Below are 23614 nucleotides of genomic sequence, written 5' to 3'. Positions count from 1 at the left end.
AGGGGACAAGATCAGACATGAGAGGAGATAATTAGCGTGGTAGGGCAAGTGCTGGATGTATGGCATGTATGGCCAAAACAGCGAGAAAAATGGAGTTTTCCAAGTTAAGGAGTTGAAACCAAACAAAAAGCACAAAATGGTCAAAATTTCAACCCATTTCTTGCAAAATGTGGTTTTTATATACAAGGGGTGGGATAGTTTCGCCTGAAATCCCAGAGAAACTATTCATAAGACCGAAATGTCAGCGAAATGCTGAAATTTCGGTTGAAACTTTGAAAAGGTTTATATTGTAGGTTGTTTTGTTTCGATAGCCTGCAAACCAAAATGTTTCACAAAACCTTATATATGTCCCTACTACAAACACATGAACGATTAAAACTAAGGTTTTGGGGTGGTGGCCCACATCGAGTCACATAATATGGTTCAGTTGCACTGTAGCCTGAAAGATCACAAGTTACGAAAGAAACAACTATTACAACTGCACATCATACAAAAGCTAAAGTCAAACACCAAATAATTGAATAATTCAATCACTTCACTCCAATTTAGTGATGTATGAGGTGATGAAAAGGTAACTTATAGGTAATTGGTCGGCTCCTCCCTCGGAGTATGGGCAATGGTAGTTTGTTTCCCTCAGTGCAGGCTAAAGTGTTAAGAGTGTGAAATTAAATGAAAGTTTTTATTAAAGATGTTATTTTGAGAAAAATAAAAGGGTTGACTTAAAACCTCTGTGATTTTGATTGTTGTTCATTGTTGTGTTTTTATTTTTTTTACTAGGTTGTCAAGCTCACCCAATATTTTAACAACACAGATGAATGAGATAGAGGTATGCTTGGGGTGGAGTTTGAGGGCGACTAGAAGAATTCATTATTAGTTGTTATTTCTGTTTTCTTAGATGAATGTAGTAAGGGTAAATTTTGAGATGTAAACTCTGATAGTTAGATATGAAGGACATATCTTAGATTGTCACCAGTAGAAGTTATTTGGGATTTTTAAAAATGGCTCATTATTTTTGCATTAAAACCTGAATTTCAAGAGTTTTGCGTGATTTTGTGAATGTTGTCGGTCGTTTGATCAACGTCTGGGAGAATTGTACCTTTACATGTATCTTGGTTTGGGTTGTGACAATAGGATTCAGCGTAACCTAACAAACTTGGGTCGAAACCACAAGTACCATTTTGAAAAATTGGCCTCAAAACCTAAGGCTGTGTTTGGTAGCCAAGAGAAGAAAAGGAAAAAGTACAAAGAAATTCTCTTTGTGCTTGGCATGTCCTGAACCAAGACATTTAAGGTTTTTACATTCTCTCCACCTTATAAATGGTATTGATGTGCTTTCAACAGTTTGGGCTCCACATTAAATTCATAACTATTTAGTAAATATGTGGTTTGGCCTCTCAGAGAGGTTTATCTGATTTCTTACTTCAGCTTTGAATCCAACTTTCCCAATCAGTAGGAGTCTCTGCTTTTAGGTTCTTCGCTTCTTTAGACAAAATGAAGTTCTTAGCTCTTAATGGGCCTGAGGATTGCATCTTCCAAAGATGATCTTTTTAAGTTGTACAATATTTACTTTTTCTGCAGGTTACCATATGTCAAACTCCAAAAGTTAAGATATTTAAGTAAACTCCTCATCGACTTAACATAATTGATCTGAAAGGAAAGAACTCCCCAAGACTAAAATTGGTCAACCTCTTAAAACATATGACAAGCAGGCAGACAAAAGCACGGACCAGACATTAGCATCGGGCAGTCAATATCGAATCTCAGATGTGATTGTCCATGTTAGCCTTTGTCAGTTTGTTTTCCATGCATATACAGCAGTCAGTTCAGCACAATCCTAGGGTTAGTGGAAGGAAAAAATTCTTATCCACAAACTCCATTCAAGTTGGATTGTATAATTTATCTAAACTTATTTCTGAATCATGATTTGGTGCTTCACCATACCTGTTGACATGCATAGAAGGTGAAGATTATGTCCTTTTGAAGTCAAGTAAAAAATGACTGGTAGGAAAAACCTGCAAAAATGCTATATGATGGCTTTATTAAAACAAAAACCACAGATAATAATAAAGAAATGTTGAAGTTGCTGAACAACAAATGCATGATAAATGGCTAATACTGATGTCAGCAATTTCGGCAAGCCGGCAACAGAATACCACTGGAAGGTTTAATGCCTTCAATGAGACAACAGGAATATTCATATCTATGTATATATAAATGATTGAACAACAAGTGCATGATAAATGGTCAATACTGATGTCAGCACTTTCAGCAACAGAACACCTCTGTAAGGTTTAATCCCTAAAAAGAGACCACAAGAAAATTCGTATCTATGTATATAAAAGATATTATAGGAACACTCCAAGTAAATGTGGGGATGATATTCTCCCTATAAGCAATGCTAACACTACAAATAATTAAGAGCTATGAACCACCCCTCCCACTGACATGTGGGGTTTAAAACTGTGAAAATTTGAAGTAAACATTCAAGGCTCATTTGTAAGTGGGAGGGGAACTGTAAAAATAAAAAGTAACATCTAAGGCTCACTTGCAAGTGGGAGGGGTGGTTCATAGAGTTCATAGCTCTTAATTATTTGTAGTGTTAGCCTGTTAGCATTGCTTATAGGGAGAATATCATTCCCTTTTCTACCATTCATTGCCAATACGCTTCTGACATCTATATTTTACTCTCAAGCTTCTTTTTATCTTCACTTAGTGCCTCTAAGACTGTTCCATTCACAAAATTCTCACACTGACTGCCTTTAAGCTTCTTTCATTTAACAATGTTTTTGCCATCTACTAATGATTCCTTCACACTGACTGATCAAAGTTTGTTATCATCCCTGACAAACTTCCTTTAAGTGTGCTGAAGTCCATTAGTCCATATACAGTTTCTTTCTAGGTTACCATTTGGTCCATTAACAACAACAACAACAACAAACTCAGCCGTATCCCAACTTAATGGGGTCGGCTACAAGGATCCATACGAAACAAAATAGAAAAAAGTCCAAACAAAAAAGGGGAAAGGAGATGGAAAGATGAGAGATGAGAAAAGAAAGATGAGAGTAGGAAGACAAGAATAAGAGGAAAGAGCCACAGCCCAACAAGTTAGGAAATCTTAGCTAAATGGAGTCGGCTACATGGATCCTTGCCTCCAATAGGCTCTATTTAAAGTCATAGTCATACTTGGGACTAGACCGAGACTATGCATGTCATTCCTCACCACTTTGCTTATGGTCATTTTAGGCCTGCCCCAGCTCTTTTGGCTCCCCTAGTCTGAATCAGATCACACATCCTTACTGAAACGTCCTCAGGCCTCCTTTAAACATTGCCATACCACCTCAGAAGACCCTCGCGGAGCTTGTGATTAGGAAAACTCCAAAATCAGTTCTAATATGCTCATTCCTTACTTTATCCTTCCTATTTTTGCCACATATCCATCTTAACATCCTCATCTCAGCTACACATAGCTTATCTATATGACTCCTTTTTAACAGTCCAACATTCCACCCCATACATCATAGATGGATGCACAACAGTCCTATTGAATTTTTCCTTAAACTTTAAAGGGATACGCTGGTCACACAATACTCCGGACGCATCTCTCCACTTCATCCATCCCACTTTAATTCTCTGTGAAACATCATCCTCTATGTCACTTTCTTTATTTATGGTTGATCCCAGATATCTAAAATAGCCACCTTGTGGAATCTCTCTATAATATCCGTGCCCAAAAGGCAGGGCTAATATGACTTTTCACACTTTGCATGAATATTATATATATATATATATATTGTAGATTTAGTAAACAAGTGAACATGTAACTTAGTGGTTGGAACTATAATTGATTAAAAGGTATACAATTCAATTCCCATGTGTGTCAAATTGGATTAATATTCTTTTATTTTAATTTGGTTTGTGGGTTGCATTTGTTAACAACCAAAATAAATAAATAAATAAATAAGGCCCCGTTTGTTTAGAGAGGACTATGGGGTGGGAGGCCCTGACTTGTGTGTCCCATGTGTTAGTGGGGTGAGAAACAAAATAGTAAGTACTAAGTAGTGAAGTTACAGTTTATCCCCATTCCATAGGCGTTTGTATAGATTTTTGGGATCCAAAGAAGGGAAAGTGAGGAGAGAAAGACGGAAGTAATGGAGATCGAAGGAAGGGGAAGAATGGGGAGAGAGAGAGAGAGAGAGAGAGAGAGGGAAGAGGCAGGGGAGATAGATGTTGCTGCAACGATTTCAATTTGATTAGCGAGAGCTCCAACCACAGCCATGACGAATGAAGACTTTGATTCACCATTTTTGCAATCAAATCAGAGTGAATAAAAGAAGAGAGGTGCAATTTTTGCCCTAGAAATCTCCAGTGATTTGTTCTCTTCTTTCTTAGGGAGCTAACCATCGAAGTTCAGAAAATTCCGTGGTCAGAGCTCAAAGCCAAGACTTAGTGCTGGATCATGGTATAGAAAGGTAGGGAAAGGAAGGAGAAGAGAAACTGAGAGAGGGAAGTAGTTGCATTTGAGTGCTTTTACCTGCCATTTGTCATTAGCCTTAGTCTCTCTTCTCCTCTACGTGGGCTCTGACTCTTGAAGTGATTTCTTCTGCGATTTTGATCTCTGAGTGCTCTCTCGCAATTGAAAAATGTGAAGGCAAACTATAAGTCTTGGCGTTTCAGGTTTGATTCTGCTGTTACATTTTCCCTTCCTATTTCTACTCTACTTGATTTCTTCACTCTGCTCTTCTCCCCTTTTTTTTTTTCAACATTGGAGCTCCAAATACTTGCAGATTGGCCATTAGATCTGGACCATTTCATTGTATGACGGGGAAATACGAAAATTTGAAGAGGATTGTGAGGGTTTTAGGGAGTTAGTCCAAACAACAGGGTGGTCTACACCATCCACCTTCTTCGAATGTTTGATAGATTCAACTCCATTGCATCTCTCTCTCTCTCTCTCATAAACTGCAATGGTCAAAGGAATAGAGGGAGAAGGAAACTTCTAGTAACTGCTGGGCAGTTTCAATGGTGGAGAAGATGATTGTGTGAGCAAGGCACAATGGTGCAGACGTGGGTTTGGTGATGAAATAGGGGTTCTGCGATGTGCGAATGGGTACGAGAGTGGCAAGGCGGCTTGTATTGGACTTGACTAGGGCGATGCTCAATAGAGTTACAGCAATGGCGTGCAATACTCAGAGAAGCAGGGGCATACATGTTGAGTCGAGGATGGGGGACTATAGATTCGCATAGAGCCGTTGAATGTTTCCTTTGTAAATTCCACAAAGTCCTATTGAATCGGTGGGAGTTTGTGAGAGGCTGGGGCGGGAGAAACCTTGGGCCGTGTGGGCCGATAGGAAAAAAGTGATTTTTTTCAAATGCCTACCCCAAACAAACAAAAACCCACAAACTCCATTGGGGTGGAAAAATGCATACAACACTCCCACCCCATCAAAACCCCTTCAATCAAACAGGCCCTAAGGGAAAAGAAGTATAGAAGAAATAGGATGAGGAGAGAAGGTGTTGTCTTAAGTTGAGGCAAAGAAGAAAGAGAGGGAGTTAGTGAGTGAGAAGGAGAGGGAGTTAGAGAGAATCTAAAGATCCTAATAAGAGAAAGAAAGAAAGAAGAGTGAGATCGAGAGAGAGTTTGAAATCAAAAAGGAAAGAGCGAGAAAGATACGGAGTTTGAGAGAAAGAACGAAAGAGGGAGAGAATGAGTTGAACAAGGAAAGGAGAGAAATAAAGAGAGAAAGAGGGTTGGACAGTTGGAGTCTCTACCCCAAAAACATGAGAGGAGAATAAGAAAAAAAGAAAAGAAAGGTAAGAGGGTTTACCCTATGATTTAATTATTTTGATGTGCTAATTGGGGTAGACCACAGTTTAAAGATACACAAATACGGACTGAGAGGTAATGACAGAGAAAATAGTGTTTTGCATGTTAATAATATTTTATGGGTTGGATAAAACAACAATTCGAGATTGTTCATATTGATGACCATAGTTAGAGATTGTTTTCTGACCAGAAATAATTATTGGAAGTACATATATGTGTTTAGATGACCTCCTGAAAATTTAATTACAATCAGAGTTAATTTGATATGCATGTTAGAAAGAAAACCATGTTACTTTCCAATAGAACAGAATCATCAGCTATGCAAAGACAAAGGTGAATTGATCAAAGATGTGACTATGTATAGACGTTTACAACAGAGGGAGACCCTATTTGAGTAAGCTGATCGTAGACCACTGTTGTTATTATAGCGAAGCGAGGCTTTTCACCGACTGATAATACCACTAAGTCGCTATGGAGTGGGGAATATTCCGACAATCATGTAAGACAACTAAACGCATCACGAGGTGCTGCCGAGGAACTGGGAGGCACCCTTCTTTTTTGACAAATCTTTCAATAAATTTATTAAAAACTCAACTTCCTTCTTCTTGATCCTATGAGAATCCAAAGTTTTGATGGGATGCCTAAATTGGATAGGTCATTGTTAAGGGCTGTTTTCTGTGTACTCGAGAATTGAGGTGGTGACGGAGCGACATAGACTTCAAGTTATTATCTGATTTTTGTACTGTAACAATTGTTACAAGTCTAGTAAATTCTTGAAAAATTTGGAAGTGATTTGAGTTCGTGAAAGTAGAGTAATGAGTGTTTTAAATTTGTTGGATAGAATCTGTTGTAACCTGGATAATGTTTTTTATTTTCTTTAGGGGGGAGGATGGATACCTAATCTAGGAAGGTTTATCTGATATGGTTCTCATATGAGATTATATCTATGAGTTAGGTTTCTTTAACTCATTTGGAGTTCCAGAGATATTTATTTTTTATGTTTCTCTGCCAGACTGCCAGTAGATAGAATAGGATAAAGCAGAATTTTTGACAAAATTATACAAAAAGGGCACAAAGATTGTTCTACTTTAAGCGATAAATGGAACCAATATTTGGAGTGACATCAAGGTGAGTGAGACCTCTCAGAACCTACGTATTATTTTTATATAAACCTCATTTTTATTTTATTGTGAATTGGATAGCATGTACTGAATTAGCATGATTAATTTTCACGTGCTGTTTTAAAGTATGATTTCAAATACCATGCATGTGTTGAAACACGTTTTATATGCATGCATAAGATTTTGTTTAAAAGCATGAAGAGACATGTAATTTTTATAGATTATGAATGAGATGGAATATCGTCGGACTGCAACCCTTCCGGAAGGGGGTTATGTGTTAAGATGAAAATGTTGAGCACAGAATTGAAGCAAATGCGTGACGTTAAGGATATTGTCGGGTTCCATAAACCAAGAGCTTTCCGCTCACTTCTCCATTATGATTGGGTATGTGGACCGGGGGTGAGGCAAAAGTGTGACATTAAGGCATGTGGTTTCCCCTCCATAGGAGCCCCTTACCGGATCCGAGAGCCAATAGCCTAAGTCCTATCCTAGTGTTTATGATGTACGATTTGATATATGATTTTAGCTGTGTGACACTTCGGATCCTATTAGGACTATTAAATGGAAATCGGTTTTGAGAACATTTGAACTCATGGCATGTCCAATGGAACTTGTAATATTTTGAAATTACCCAATTTATGTTTTGAGATACCATTTTATTTCTAGAAACATCTGTTTGCCGATATTTTATGTTTTGTCCCCTTTCGCTCACTAAGCTTCCTAAGCTTACCACATTTATTTAACCCTCCAGATGTAGTGAATCAAAAAGCATTGCTTGTATGAAGATTGCACTATGGACGTTGAAGGAGATGCTTCCTAGATTGAATATGCTGACTTTATTTGAATTTAATTTACTTTATTAGAAACAATTAACCATGGAATTTTGATGTTACTTAGATTTAATAATCGAGGTTGCATTTATTCTTAGTTGTTGCGCCACTAGCACTATAGACATTGGACATTTCAATTTTATTATTGATTTCAGTTTAAAGGTTATATTAGTCTTCCGCTGTGTTTGTTTACAATTGTGTGTTGTGGTTTAATTAGATTTGTGTGGATTTTGGTTCAGTTTTGCTTCATTATCTAAAATCAATCGATCTTGTGGATCAATTCATGACCCTTGCCCCTAGGATGGGTTTGGGGGCGTTACTGTCTCTCTCTCTCTGTCACCCCTCAATTTTCACCATTTCATTATCCATCGTGGAGTGGCTAAGGTTACACATCACATACTACATCATCGATCTGCTAATCTTAAACCTCTTATTTCCAAGGTTGATCTCCATAGCTCTAACTTGACGTTAATCTTTGTTTAGTCTCATCTACTAAAACGATGCCATTTATGAAGTGTATACACTAGGGGACCTCATCTAGAATGCTCTTGGTTAACAAATCCATGATAAGCGTAAACAAATAGGGGCTTAAAAATATCGTAATTGGGAATTCCATGCCTTAACCTTCTATAGATCTCACATTAGTCATCACACCCTCATACATGTCCTTAACTATATCCACATATGTACTCAACACCACTCTCTTTACTGGGACATATGTCCGATTAAATCTCTAAGAACTTTTTAATACACTTTTTCTAGTTCAATAAAGACCATGTGGCCATCCTTTTTGTAGGCTCTATAACTCTCCATGAGCCTCCTCAATAGGTAGATAGCCTTTCTCGTGGATCTACCTAGCATAGATCCAAATTGGTACTCAGAGATCTTAGTTTCTCTTCTCAGGCAGGCTTCAATAACCTTCTCCCATAGTTTTATCGTATGATCCACTAGTTTAATGCTCCTATAGTTATGGCAGCTCTGTATATCCCTTTTATTTTTGTAGATCAAGACTACAATGATTCTCCTCCAATCATCTAGCATCTTCCCTGTGTTCATAATCTTGTTAAAAAACTTCCTTAACCAAATAGCACACACACTCCTAGGGTTTTCCACATATTTATTGAAATCTCATTTAGGCCTAGAGTCTTGCCTGTTTTCATCTTTCTCAAGGCTTCTTTAATTTTCGCCACACTAACCTTTCGTAAAGAAACTGCATCTCACAAGTTTCAAAGCCAAGCTTTTTTTCATAACTCAAATCGTGGTTGTAGTGGTGCCCTTCTCTCTTATTTATAAACTTTAACAAATATAGAAAATAAAACTTCCCTTGCGTGGCCTACACATGCTCCCTTACAACTTTATATTCTTAGAAATAGAAACTAATAATGCTTTATAGTATCCAGCCTTCTAAAACAAACATGGATACTAAAGAAACTAAATTCTGACTTGTCATTGACTAAAATAACTTATAATTGAAAGTAAACAAAATAGTAACTAGATAAGAACTTCTCACTGACAGCAGCTCAATTTCTTCAAGATACTCCATGGAATTACACTCGCCTTCTAGAATAATCCCCACCCAATATGTCTTCTTGGCAACATCAAACACAAGCTGGGATGGGCCCAAAAAACTGGAGAAATCTGGCACAATCTTCTCCATGAAAGCTATGGGCCCGAAACTTGGGCAGAAGAACTGAGGCGCTGAATGTGGTCTAAGTTTTGAACCAGATACATACTGATTCTATCTTCTTCTCTATTGATTTTACTTTCTATTTTCTGTAAACCTGCAACTACAGACACAAGAGAGACATTGAAGGTGCTACTGTTTGGATGCTAATGAGACATCTTTGAAGGCTAATGGAAGTGTTTTGGTGATCCATGCCATCGAGCTCCCCAACAGATCAGGTGTTCTGTTATGTTCTATAACTGATTTATATGTTGTGATCTGCTGAAATAAGTATGGGATGATCCTTCTGTAAGATTAGTTCTTATTTGGTCTAGTTAAGGACTGGTGCCACATTATTTTGGTATCAGAGCTTACTATGGCCAGCCATGCATTAAGTATCTCTGACATGGCCGACAACCAAAATGTGAATGATTATATTTTTACAATGTTGATACAACTGGATCAATGAATGGCTCTGACGCAGATAAGTCACTTAATGGGCTTATTTTATTGCAAATAAGTCTTACGTTGGGTTATGTATGCATTGGGCCTTTGACCACATGGGTTTTCTTTGTAATGGGCCACTTTAATGGGCTTAAAATATGGGTAGAAAGTAAGAAAACGGGATTTAATTCATTAGTTTAGTTAGAGTTCTGTTTTGAGTCTATTTCCTTTGTTATTTAGTTTCCTAGTCAATTTAGATTTTCCAATTAGTTAAGGATTGGGTTAGACCTTTCCTTTTTAGGGTTTGAGTCAAGTTTTGAGTCTTTTATATAAGTTTGTAAGGGGCTACAACATTGAACAAGAATTTATCAATGAAAAAAAAAGATGGTTTGTGCTGTTGTGTTGTGGGATGCAGTTGGGTGAGATGCCCTAGGTGAAATGCCTAAACCAGAGGGTGAGATGCCCATTCACTAGTTCTTCCCCCTTCTCAACCCTCCATCGAATTCTCTTTTTTTTTCTTATTTTCCTTTTATTTGTTTGTTGTGCGAGAGTGTTTGAGAGCTATAACCAAGCCTTTGGAGGACATCTTCTCTATTCAGCCAGAATTTCAGGTTCCTGCCTGGGATTAGGATCACTTGTGATTCTAGTTCTACATTATTTGTTATCAGAGCTAGCCAAACCAAGGATGGAACCACGTGAATTTCATGAGAAACTTTCTTCATACATCTTCCTTGAATGGGTAAAAGAATTGTACATATACTTTGATTCCTAAAACCTGACAGAAGCACAACGACTTCAATATGCTTGCTCCCAAATGAGTGATTGTGTTCGAATACAATGGAGAGTCCTTGAAAGGCAACTTTAAGCTCAAGGGCGTGAGCCTAGAACTTGGGATGATATGGAGTACGAGTTGGCAGGCATGTGCCTATCTAAAAGTGAACGAAGAAAGTTCCCTCCACCAGAGTTCCCTCCAATTACACTCCATAAGCCACCCACAGGTGACAAGAGCATGAAGAAATTGTTTGATTATGTGGTCATTATGTTACAACAAATTACAAAGGAGCAACAAGAGAAGACACCTCCAACCAATGAACTAGAGTCAAAAGCTAAAGTCAATGTCGAAGAAATTCCAGCAATTCCTATTGTCAAGGAAGAGCTAGTCATTGATGTTCCCATCAACAACTATGATGACTATGAACAGTCAAGAGGAAGATCCTAAGGAGCTTGAGATTGAAATTGTGGAGATCAAGAACACAGTGCTTGAAGGCATTCATGTGGATGATCACATGATACATTTAAGGTTGTTGAAGCTGAGCAAGTTGAGTTCGTCATCACATTAAAGTATCTTGAAAATCGAGCTCCTCACATTCTAGACTACATCCTTATTACCAAAGAGCTACCTGAATTTTTCTACGGCTTGAAGAAGGATGTACACCATGCTATGATCACCCTCACACTCTACAAAATTCGAAGACAAATTTTTTCTAAGAGATGGCGAATTTATGCAAATAAGCCACTTAATGGGCTTATTTTATTGCAAATAAGCTTTAGGTTGGTTCTGTATGTGTTGGGCCTTTGATCCCATGGGTTTTCTTTGTAATGGGCCACTTTAATGGGGCCTAAAATATGGGTAGAAAGTAAGAAAACGGGATTTAATTCATTAGTTTAGTTAGAGTCCTGTTTTGAGTTTATTTCCTTTGTTATTTTAGTTTCCTAGTCAGTTTAGATTTCCCAATTAGTTAAGGATTGGGTCAGGCCTTTCCTTTTTAGGGTTTGAGTCAGTTTTTAGTCTTCTATATAAATTTGTAAGGGGCTACAACATTGAACATGAATTTATTAGTGAAAAAAAAAAAGATGGCTTATACTGTTGTGCTGTGGGACGCAGTTGGCTGAGATGCCCCACTAAACTAGAGGGTGAGATGCCCATTCACTAGTTCTTCTTCCCCCTTCTCAATCCTCCATCGAATTCTATTTCTTTTCTTATTTTCCTTTCATTTTTTTACTATGAGAATGTGTTTGAGAGGTAGAACCAAGCCTTTGGAGGACATTATCTATTCAGCCAGAATTTCAGATCCTGCCTGGGATTAGGATCACTTGTGATTCTAGTTCTACATTAGGCTCAACTGGTGGAATGAATGGCTGAAAGATGTGTTGGGGTCCCAAAATCCTTAATAGCACCTATAGCACCACTACGGGAAGAGATGAGACCTCTTATCAAGGTGAAAGAACTTGAAGTCACAAAGAGCCAGCTCTTGATGTTCTTAATGTCGAGATTACAATGGAAGGGGTGGTCGTAGCATCAACTGAACTGATTGAGAACCACTAGGAAGATGAACCAAAAGAGCTCCATGTTGCACAAGAGTTTGGAAAGGTCAAAGGCACTTTCTAGGACAACCTTATGGACACATTTGAAGATGCTACTGTTGAGCATAAGGAATTCATTATTCCCCAAAAGTACTTTGAAGAACGAACACCTCATCCTCTAGACTACATTCAAGTCTTCAAATAACTGCCTAAGTTTTACTAGGGACTGTAGCTTAACCTTCCTCACACCAGGGTGGCCATTCGAATCTAAGTGAGGGGGAATTGATGTAGCAAGGGGGCATCAAATTGGTTTCAAATTGGGTTCAATTCTGGTCCCATACTCCGAACTATCGAATTAGCATGTATCTGGTTTATAACTTCGACCACATTCAGCCCCATAGTTCTAAGTTTTTCCCATCGACCTGCACAATTCTGGCTGCTAGTTTGACAGTTTTTGTAGGGCCCCCTAGTCAGTTCGCATGGAGAAGATTGTGGCATATTTCTCCAGATTTTTTAGGCCCATGCTAGCTTGTGTTAGATGGTGCTAAGAAACCATATTACATGGAGATTATTCTAGAAGGCTCGAGTATGATTGCATGGAGTATCTTAAAGAAAAGTTGAGCTGCTGTCAATGAGAACATTTTATCTAGTTACTATTTTAAGTTGGACAAATAAAATCATTAAGAAGGAGGAATAATACATAAAGGAGAGGCAAGGAGAGCCACAAGGAGCAAGCCCTCAGGGAGGGGGCAACAACTAGGGGCCAGAAGCCCAACTAAGAGAAGGGATACATCAAGGGGGGATATGGTGAAAGAGGGAAGACCCCAAGAAGCAACAATGAGCTTATTCCTTGGGGTATCACTAACCAGGCGATGACGAAGACAACTAATCTTTGAGGTCACATCAAAGTAGATGGCTTTCCAAATCTTATCGTAAGATCGGGAGTTGGAAGTCCATCTATGCAGATTACGCTCCATCCAAATGTGGCTAATCATGGCACCAAAAGCGAGCTTCCCAACTGTGTCGCAAATAGACAACCCTCCAAACGTCATGTCAATCCAAATCCATTCTGTAGATAAAGGGAGGATGGTCTTGCAGGAAGGCTAGCAGGAACTGAGGATATTTTTCCAAACAAAGGAGGCAAAGGGGCAAGAGAAAAAAAGATGGTTAAAATCTTCAAAGCCATTCCAGCAGAGACAACAGGAGGGGAAACCTGAATGTGCCGGTAAATGAGGAAAGATTGGGTAGGAAGGCAGTTGGTAATAGCTCGCCAGGCCGTGGAGCCATGGCCAGGGAAGAGACCTTTGAACCATATGGTATTGCACAATGGCAGTAAGGGGTCTTTAAAACAGATAAAATCCCCATCAAAGGCAGAAGACGATCCCTGGGAGAAGGGGAGCCAGAGGACCTTGTATCTTCGACGATCGCCAAGAGGGATATGGGGGAGGGAGGACTAAAGATCAGTAACAGGAGGGGGAGAGGAAGAAGGAGACCAACTGCTGGTAGACATGTCACATCAACCTTGGCCAATCTACTCAACCCAGAAGCATAGTTGTCTAGGCGACGCCTAGGCGTCCAGGCGGTTTGCCTGGGGCCTAGGCGACAGCCGCCTTGTTGCACTGCATGTTGCCTTCTATTTCGGAACTTATTTATGCCAAATATCATTCAAGTAAATGTTTTCATTTACTTAAGATATTATTCATAAATAAGCAAATACCCCCTATTTGAATCCAATAAAAATAGTTTAAAAATCAAATTCCAAAAGGATAAAAAGTCAACCCCCCAGTCTAAGAACAAAAACTGGATTTTGGTTATAGGGACGATTTTCAATTTTTAAATGCTAGGGTTTTTCTCAATTATGAAAATTTTATAAATTCTATCATGTTAAAACATTGTTAAAAACCAAAAGTCCGGTAAAAAAATATTTTGTTTTGATATTCATAAAATTATTTTCATTCAAGCGATTTTAACAGTATTCGCGCACTTAAAAATAAGTTTGACTGAAGCATAACTTTGTCATTGCAACTCAGATTTAAGTAATCTTAGACTTGTTAGAAAGCTAGTTTTATATTATAACTAATACAAAAAGTCTCATGTAAAAATAAAATCATTTGACCAGTCAAACTTCTTATAGAATAAGAGCATTTCTCTAAATGTTGATTTTTTATAACTTAATATGACTTAATGTTAATTTTTTATGATTTGATGTGGCTAAATGTTGATTTTTAATGACTTGATGTGGCTTAATCTTGATTTTTTATGATACAAGGTATATATAACTTACTAAATAATGTTAGAAAATTGAAAAAATGAAAAATAACACTTGTTCGCCTAGTTCGCCTTAAAGCGGGCGCCTTCTCGCCTAAGCGCTTAGACACCCCTCCACCGCCTTGGTTCGCCTTGGCGCCGTGACAACTATGCCCAGAAGAGTATCAATCAAGGAGGGACCAGGGAGAGCAAGATGCCAGAGGTATGCCACGGGTCAAGCCAAAGGGAAGTGGAGGAACCATCTTCAATAGAATAGGAAATCGCACCAAGGACAGTAGGCCTAACATTGAGGATTTTACGCCAAATCTAGGAGGCATCAGAAGGGGGGCACAGTCCAGAGAGAGTCCCTTTTCAAAAGATAAGAGTAAACCCAAGAAACCCAGATATTATTATGCTTCGAGGCAATTTTTCATATAAGCTTTAAGATGCTGACAAAGTTTATATATTTTCTTTTGGGTGAGCAAACAAGATGCCGACAGAGTTTACAAATTTGATTTGCCTCAAGTCGAGGCCTCCTTCTGCTTTGGGGGAGCAAACCTTAGCCCAAGACATGGGATGGAGGAATTAGGGAGAATCTGCTCCTTTCCAGAGGAAGGAGCTAAGAAGGGAGTCAATGACTTTGGTAATGGCAAAGGGAAGAATAAAGATGCCAGACCAATAGAGATACATGGATTGGGAGACATATTTGATAAGAACCAAATGACCAGCATAGGAGAGACGCTTACCTTTTCAAAGTTGGAGTCTTCCTCATGAGGCCAAGAAGGGGGGAGTAATGGGAGGAGAGCCAAGAAGAGAACAGAGGCAGCCCAAGGTATTTGGCGGGGACAGTGAGAAACCAGATGGGCAAGCAGTTGGGAGATGATGCAAGAGATGAAGGAATGATCAGCTTTGGAGAAGATCATGAGATCATCAGTAAAAGCAAGATGGGAGAGCAAGAGACCCTTGCATTTGGGAATGGGAGAGATGAGATGTTGGTCAATGGAGGATTGGATGGAACGGGAAAGGACCTCAAGGGCAAGAGAAAAGAGGAAGGGAGACAGAGGGCATCCTTGCCGAATGCCAACCGCAGAAAAGAAGTACCCAGTAGGGCTGCTATTGACCAGAATAGAGAAACGGGAAAAGGAGATGCACGAATAAATTCAGTGAACGGAGGGGGGAAGGACATACAGAGAAAGACTTCAGAGATAAAATCCCAACAAATAGAATCAAAGGCCTTATGGATGTCTATCTTGAGAAGAGCAACATTGGTATTAGATAACCCTCTGACAATTTCATGACAAAAAATAATGTTGTCAGCAATGCTCCTACCAACTATAAAAGCCGATTGGTTGGGGCTAACAAGAGAGTCGAAGACAACCTTGATTCTGTTGGACAGAATTTTGGCAATGAACATGTATGAGAGGCTGCAAAGGGAGATGTGCCTGAAGTCATACATGAATTGGGTGCCTTCTTTTTTGGGAATGAGGCAGAGGAAAGTGTGATTAACACCTTGAATCCGGGAGGGGTTGAGGAAGAAACATCTGATGGCGAGAATGCCATCATCTCTGATGAAGAGCCAAAAGGCTAAGAAGAATCTCATGCTAAATCCATCGCGGCTAGGGGCTTTATTAGGATGATGGGAGAGGATGGCCTGGAGGGAGGGCCAGAGATGAGCAAGAATGAATTTGTTAAGGAAATCATCAGGCAAGGGGAGGGGCGACGGGGGAGGGGCGACGGGAGAGGGGAGAGGGGAGAGGAGGGATGAAGGAGATTGGAGAAGAGATGGTTTCAGATTTGATGTCCTCAGGCGAGACCAGCTCAATCCCAGAGCTGGAGATGAGCTTGGGAATGGAGCTGGCATTGGTTTTGGCCTGAAGTGATCTATGGAAATAAGAAAGAGTTGGAATCTCCAAGCTCGAGCCATTTGATTCTAGATTTTCGGCAAAAGAAGCTTTCCTCCTAGGCAAGGAGAGAGGAGAGCTCCGAGGCAACCTACTTCTCCTCATTCGCAAAAGAGGGATTATGGAGGTCAAAAATGAGGCTGGATTGGATGGAATCCAGCTTGGATTGACAAGAGAGGACTTGATCATTGATGTTCCCAAAGATGTTAAGACTTCCAACTTTTGAGAGTGGCTTTGACATTCTTGAGCTTTCTGGCAAAAGCAATAAGAGGGGAGAAGGATGTCCCAAACTTCTCAAACTAGGGGAAGGAAGCCATGGTGAGGGATTCACATATCAAAGAATTTGAATGGCTTAGGGCCAAAGGAGATGTGGGTGTGAACGAAAAGAGATAGGGAAATGATCGAAGATGCTTGGAAGGTCAAAGGAAGCACGGAATGGAGCCAAGTCTCATTGACCAGGACTCTATCTAAGTTGCAAGCAACTCGGGCATCACCATTTCTTCTGTTGTGCCAAGTAAATTTCGATCCCGACCATCTGAGGTTGTTCATACCAATAGCTTCAATGCATTCGTTGAAGGCACCAACGGAGATAGGGTCAATGGGGGAGCTCCCATGCTTATCATGAGATGATCTGACCACATTGAAGTCACCCCCTATACACCAAGGAAGGTCATCAACAGAGGGGGAAAAGGAGCAAAAATCAGTACAAAGGGAAAACCTGTCAGGAGCCCTGTTGAGGGTATAGTTGACATGGATCAGAGAGGGATTCCAAAGAATCCAGATACGACCATTGGGGAAGTGGCTATAGTTAAAGAGGAAGGACCAGAAAGGGGCAATAGAAAGGCTATGATACGAGGGGCATAAATCTGGAGAACTAAGGTCTCAAGGAGGCCCCAAAGGGCAGCTTTAGAAGACTTCATATGGGATCGAATGATTACATGCTTGGCAGAAGAGTTGAGGCCTCTGACATTCCAGATGATCCAAGGAATCATCCAGAACGAGAAGGGGTTGGCTTCGAGAGCACCGAGGAGCTGGAAGAAGGCTTGGAAGAGGATGGGGGTTTCTGCCTAAGCCGGCGGTGGTATTTAAGTTCTTTAGTCAATGACAAGTTACACTTTTTCTACTTTTTTTTGGTAGTTTTAGAAGGCTGGATTCTGTAAAGCCTTATTAGTTTATATTTTAAGGGGTTTCTATTTCTAAGAATTAAAAGTTGTAACTCGTAAGGGAGCATGAGTAGGCCACACAAGGGAAGTTGTATTTGGAATTAAAAGTTGTAACTTGTAAGGGAGCATGAGTAGGCCACACAAGAGAAGTTGTATTTTCTGTATTTGCTAAAGTTTATAAATAAGAGAGAAGGACAACACTACAGCTACGAGTTGAGTTGGAAAAAAAAGAAAAGAAAATAAAACTTCGCTTCAAAACCTGTGAGAGGCAGGTACGGTGAGAGGCCTTGGGGGAGAGACCCTTTCCTATCCTCCCTTCCCTATCCCTTCTTCCCAATTTTCTGTCTGCTTCTATATCAATTTTACTTTCTATTTTTCTGTAAACCTGCAACTACAAACACAAGAGAGACATTCGAAGGTTCTACCGAGACATCTTTGAAAGCTATGGAAGTGTTGGTGATCCAAGTCTGATCCATCGAGCTCCCAAACATATCAGGTGTTCTGTTATGTTCTATTGCTGATTTATATGTTGTGATCTGCTGAAATCATTATGGGATGATCCTACTGTGAGATTAGTTCTTATTGGTCTAGTTAAGGACTGGCCTTACATAAGTTGTAAGGGAGCATGTGTAGGCCATGCAAGGGAAATTTTATTTGCTGTATTTGTTAAAGTTTATAACTAAGAGACAACAGCCACAATTTGAGTTGGGAAAGAAAAAAAAAAAAAAAAAAAAAAACTTGCCTCTGAAACCTGTGAGATACAGTTCCTGTAAAAGGCAGGTACGGTGAGAGACCCTTTCCTATCCTCCCCTCCCCATCCCCTTCTTCCCCAATTTTCTACCTTCTTCTCTATCGATTTTACTTTCTATTTTTCTGTAAACCTGCAACAATAAACACAAGAGAGACAATCAAAGGTGCTACTGTTTGGATGCTACTGAGACATCTTTGAAAGTTAAAATCAGCAACCAAGTACTGCTGCTCAATGGTGGTTTAGAGTTAATCAATTGCTGGGTTTGTCTTTCTCCATTCCTTTCTAATTCTGGATCTGAAATCAAAAACTGAAGTATCTTAACATCGGGCCATTATTTTGGCCTGAGATTTGGAGGGTTTGCTTGCCCCGTATAGCCTAAACTCAATGGGAGTTTGAGGCCCATCAAATGGTTATTTGATGCTGACCTGGTGTTCATATAATTCTGGACTTGTGATCTGTTTACTACCTGTAATTGACCTACCTAGGTCTTATTTGTCTGTTGCCTATACCTAGGTACTACTGATCATATCCGTATAATAGTCCAAAGGATTCACGTTAAAATTCTGTCAATTGGGTGTGAGTATTCACTGAACTCATCACACCAGTGATCCTCCTGTAGAGCTGGTTCACTTCTAGACTAGTTTTACATTACCAATATAGCAAACAATGAAAAAGTCATATTATCACTTGAACCGGTTATCACATCCAACATTTCCATGAACTTATGGTGGCAGAAGGGGTTGGGGGAAGTTTTTCGTCACAAGAAAATCTCAGATGCAATAACCAATCAAATGAGCAAATTTTGATGTAACCATCCGGCACATAATAGATACAACTTCATAATTGATGCAGTCTATGGATGAAGATTCAATTTCAGTTGAAAGGGGAAAGCATGAAACACTGATGAGCACTCATAAAACATGAACTGGGACAACTTGGAAGAGTCAAATGGAAAATTTGGAAAACATGTACTTCTTTGTAATTTTAAGTATATGGCTAAACTAGAGAGAGAGAGAGAGCAATGAGAAGAATTTATATAGCCAATCCCACGTGATTGGGAATAAGCTGGAGAAGCAAAATGGTTGCAGTAAGTGAAATTAGGTTGTAGCGCATTCTATAATCAATGCTACATTGATATACAACCACAATGAGTACCAAAGACAGCCATAGGAAAATTCAGCAACTGTTGCTTACATAGATTCATCATCTGGGTGGGCTATGACCAGCAAGACGTTTTTCTTGCAAGCAACTTCACCTGATTTTGACAACACTAGATCCTCCTTGTCAGCAACATACACAGCATATAGCATCAAATTGCAGATAAGAATCAACTCACCATTACATAGAAATGCATCCTTGGGTGGAAAACAGCATGCATAAATAGCAATGCATAGAGAAGCTGCCCAAAGTGAACTCAATAGGATGATTATCAAGAACCAATCCATCTACATGTACCTGAAAAAGATTTAGGATTGGTATAAATCAAAGTTAATTTAAGATGAACACTGCCTGGAAACTCTTAACACATTTGAAATACGAGAGAAAACATTAAAAGAGAGGGAGAGAGAGAGAGAGATGATATAAATAATTAGAAACAATAGGCATATAACGACACATAGTAATATTTTCCCTATGGTACTATTGTCTACAAATTTCAGGACAGTTACTGAAGTTATAAATTCGACAAGTTGTCGCTACTTGAGGTGATGCAGACACTCACTGCTTCTATCGAACACTGACCGTGCAAAACAAGAAATGACTTGATCATCTAGCATGCGAACTACTTAAATCATTAGTTATATGAATGGTACAAGGTCCCAGCAAGATCTCGGAAAAAATCTCAGTTTCGCCGGCCTCCAAGTCGAAATCAATAGCGAAACAGACAATATACAGGGTTTCAACCAAAATTTTTGGCATCTCGCCGACATTCATGTCACCTTTTTTTTCCAACAAAACGTTAAAATCCACTTATTACAAATACCTTAACTCAACGAGACTAGATTGAAATCTTGTGTGGTTTCATATGTTTGTGAAGAAAATCCCCCGAATCTCTTATTTTGTCCCTCTTCTTACCAAATCTTACCAAACAAGCTTGGAACAAGAGGATTTGTAGCTCAATAACCAAATTTGGAGGAGTTTGCTGCCCAACAACAAGCTTTGAGCAAGATTGAAACTTGAAGGTCGCACCTCTTTCTCCAAAACTATATTTTTCCAAAAAAAAAAATATGATCAATACTTAGTTGTTGTCATTCAAATTTTATGCTGATTGGAAGAAAACTTGATTCAGAATCAACAAAAATATAGTGGTTATGATCCGGCCCGGCACTCATTTCAATAGTAGGAGTCTAGGACTCTAAGAGAGCATAAGGTGAGTCATTCACTTGTATTGTACTATTGTTTACTTTGACATATGTGACTCTTTGTAACAATTACTAACTAACCATGAATGATGCCTAATTCATCAAACGGCTTATAATTTGATGTCTTTTAATTCCTAATGCTTATTTAAGTTATTTTACATGAATTGTGTTCTAGTACTAAAGATTGTATGGAATAGCCTAGAATAGAGATTGTATACAATGTAGACAACCAACCTAGGGTCTAGAGTCAAACTACCATTTTGGATGTATTTTTTAAAATATAATGGTTCCACTATGTTTATAAGGCCTAAAATAAGTTGTCCTACAAGTTTCAGGACCTAATTTGGCCATATGGCCCCCGAACCTTGCTGAAAAAAGAAAATACATGGTTTCGACCAAAATCCTGAAAATATCTCCGTTTTGGGCCTGACTGAAACCATGGGACATGGTTATATGCATGGTTGTCATGGCGTCTAAGCAACCCTTGCATTGGAGAGCAAACACAAGGTGACCAAGGCGCCCAAGTTGACCAAGGTGTCTGGACACCTAAGCATCGCCTAGACGACGACTTGACAACTATAGTTATATATATGGATATAGGGGCGGAGGACCATAGTAAGTTCAGGTACGGATACATAAGGGTATTAAACAAACTAGATGGCAATAATACTTTTCAAAAATCCGGCACATAAAAGCATGCATGGAAATAATATGGTACATGTTTAATACAGTTCCTCTGTAAAAATACGGGGGCAAAATTTCAGGCAATTATATACTATGCGGCAGGCATGTACATCACCTATAAACAAAATAATGGCATGCAAACAATGATAGAGAAGAAGCGCATCATAGACAACACTTCTAAATAATATACAAGCAGATCATGCACATCACAGACAAATAATATACAAGCACTCATTTTCATATTTAAAGCTAAGACTGCAGTTGAATGACATGAATTTAATTTTTATTTTTATTTATTTATGATACCTTTGTCAATTAAGTTCAACCAAAGGGAAGCCAAAATTGCTTCGGCTCAAAAGGTCACCCATAGAGCAGGCCTTCAACGAAGATAGAAATCCTACAAATGATAGATTAATAAAAAGACAGACAACTAAAACAAAGAATGGAGTTGAGCAATGTCAATCAGTTGGTACACTCTTCCCTACATAGCCCATAGATAGGTTGTAGTCTTGTAGATAGTCGAATATTTATAAGATTATGCCGCAAAATTAATGAAAACTCAATTTCACCTTGCCTCATTGATAAAATTTATATAAGTACTTATTTGGTATAAAGAAGAGGAATAGCTCTATGTATCTATGTACTTTTAAGGGTAAAATCTTATGAAATAAGATAATAAACTACAGCCAAACAGTTGATAGTCAAATGCTCAGCATTTTATCATGAGAATAACCACATTAGTACTACCTTTTTACTGAGAAAACACATTGAAATTTAATGGATACCTTGTCAAAGTATGAAAGGGCAACGACTCAGGCATCTCAAGTCCCACATAAAACTACCTATAAACACCTACAGATCGCTTCCAGAATTACAAACCAGAAACTTTCATCTACTCAATAACAGAGACTCCAATTGCAAACATCAACCCATATTTCAAAAAGCATGCAATAAAAGCAACCAGAAGTTAGCAATACCAACAGCATAACATATCTGATTCCAATTGGAGTCATTAAGGCCAATCTAAAACTCCACCACAAAAACCATGACTTTCTTGCGGGATGAAAGCCAAAATACTACTTTCACAGTGAGCATTGAATGTTATGTAAATAATATCAGCAGAAAATAAATACAGAGAGAGAGAGAAAGAGAGAAAGAGAGAAGATGAAACTAGAAATTCTTGTGGCTTGATACAAAGAGAGGATCTAGTCAAATCGGTTCTAGAGCCTGACGGATTTGTTCCGGAAAGGTCTATGGAAACAGGTGAAGTACAGAACACAAATCAAACCACTTGAATCCATATCTCTCTAACCCAACCACAACTTCCAAGTTGTAATGGCAATCTAATTAAGTGGGTTTCGTCGGCAAAGTTACTTTGATGTTACTAAGAAATCGGGTATTGGGGAAGCGACTTACGTGCACCGGAGAAGTGAAGAACCAGGGCAGAGTCTGGAGTCGATTCCTCCACTGGGACAGCTGCAAGCTGCCGGAGACAGAGAAGATGAAAAGGCCGCCGGCAGATCAAGATTCAGAGCTAGGTTACGGTTGTAGAGGTAAAAACTTTATTTTTGGGTTGCTAGAACAGGAAGAATAACTTCTTTTTTTCAAGCGGTGGCGAGGGTGACGAGGATCCAGATCCTCTCCAATTCTTGCAGCGTCCAATGCGGTGCAGTCAGTGCTACCTGCAGCGTTGGACACCTATCCTAGGGAAAAACATCGTCTGTGGAGACGATCTGTGGCGGAGACCGGGGGAGTGCCTTTCCTTGTTGACACGTGGCATTAACTGATCCAACGACGGGCATTGAAGAAAGGATTTGGGTCTCATGTCTTATGGATTTCGGGTCAAAACCGCCTCACTGGCTCACTGTCAAACCTTATTCTCTTTTTCGTCCCTGTCGAGCGAGAGAGACCAGAGATTATGAAATCCTCTCCGCCATCCCCCTCCTCTTTCTTCCTTCTCTCTCTTCGTCTCTTTGCTGTACTCAGGTGAAGCAAAGAGAAGCAGTGGGCATTAAGGATTTCCTGACGGAAGGCCTCGACTACTCGAGGGAAAGTGCCGTCGACCTCAAGATCGCTGCTGATGAAAGGGAGTGGTGTGATGTCGACGTACTCGATCTTCATCCCCTTAACGGACTCCTGTGATATCTGGATTGCTACAACCATTTAAAAAAAAAAAAAAACACAGGTTGAGAGATCTGGGTACACCTGAAATGATAGATGCCGCTAAAATGGAGATGACTTCGGCTTCGGATTTTTCTGAACAGAGACGAAGAGAGGAGGAAGAAAGAAGAGGGAAATGGCGGAGAGGGTTTTGCAACTCTC

General features: G+C 39.3%; 1 protein-coding gene across 13 annotated transcripts in view; it reads right to left on the bottom strand.

Annotated features, from left to right (window-relative positions):
* The window catches only part of LOC122080774 (N-acetylglucosaminyl-phosphatidylinositol de-N-acetylase-like), a 41185-nt gene extending 18039 nt beyond the window's left edge, over positions 1 to 23146 (bottom strand). The window contains exons 1-6 of one of the 13 annotated variants that reach the window (XM_042647612.1): positions 22709 to 23142; positions 21599 to 21689; positions 20230 to 20449; positions 19585 to 19703; positions 19443 to 19518; positions 1942 to 2012 (exon numbers count right to left, since the gene is read on the bottom strand). In XM_042647612.1, the coding sequence (XP_042503546.1) occupies positions 1942 to 2012; positions 19443 to 19518; positions 19585 to 19693 (256 nt within the window). In that variant the 5' untranslated portion in view covers positions 19694 to 19703; positions 20230 to 20449; positions 21599 to 21689; positions 22709 to 23142. Of the gene's footprint in view, positions 1 to 1941; positions 2024 to 18239; positions 18379 to 19442; positions 19519 to 19584; positions 19704 to 20229; positions 20450 to 21598; positions 21690 to 22708 lie in introns of those variants that run through there. The other 12 variants (XM_042647613.1, XM_042647609.1, XM_042647610.1 and 9 more) reach the window with 12 other exon arrangements.
* Positions 23147 to 23614: the final 468 nt, after the last annotated feature.

This window comes from Macadamia integrifolia, chromosome 6 (assembly GCF_013358625.1).
Source record: "Macadamia integrifolia cultivar HAES 741 chromosome 6, SCU_Mint_v3, whole genome shotgun sequence".
Taxonomy (NCBI): Eukaryota; Viridiplantae; Streptophyta; class Magnoliopsida; order Proteales; family Proteaceae; genus Macadamia; species Macadamia integrifolia.
This window is presented reverse-complemented; position numbering and strand designations above follow the sequence as displayed.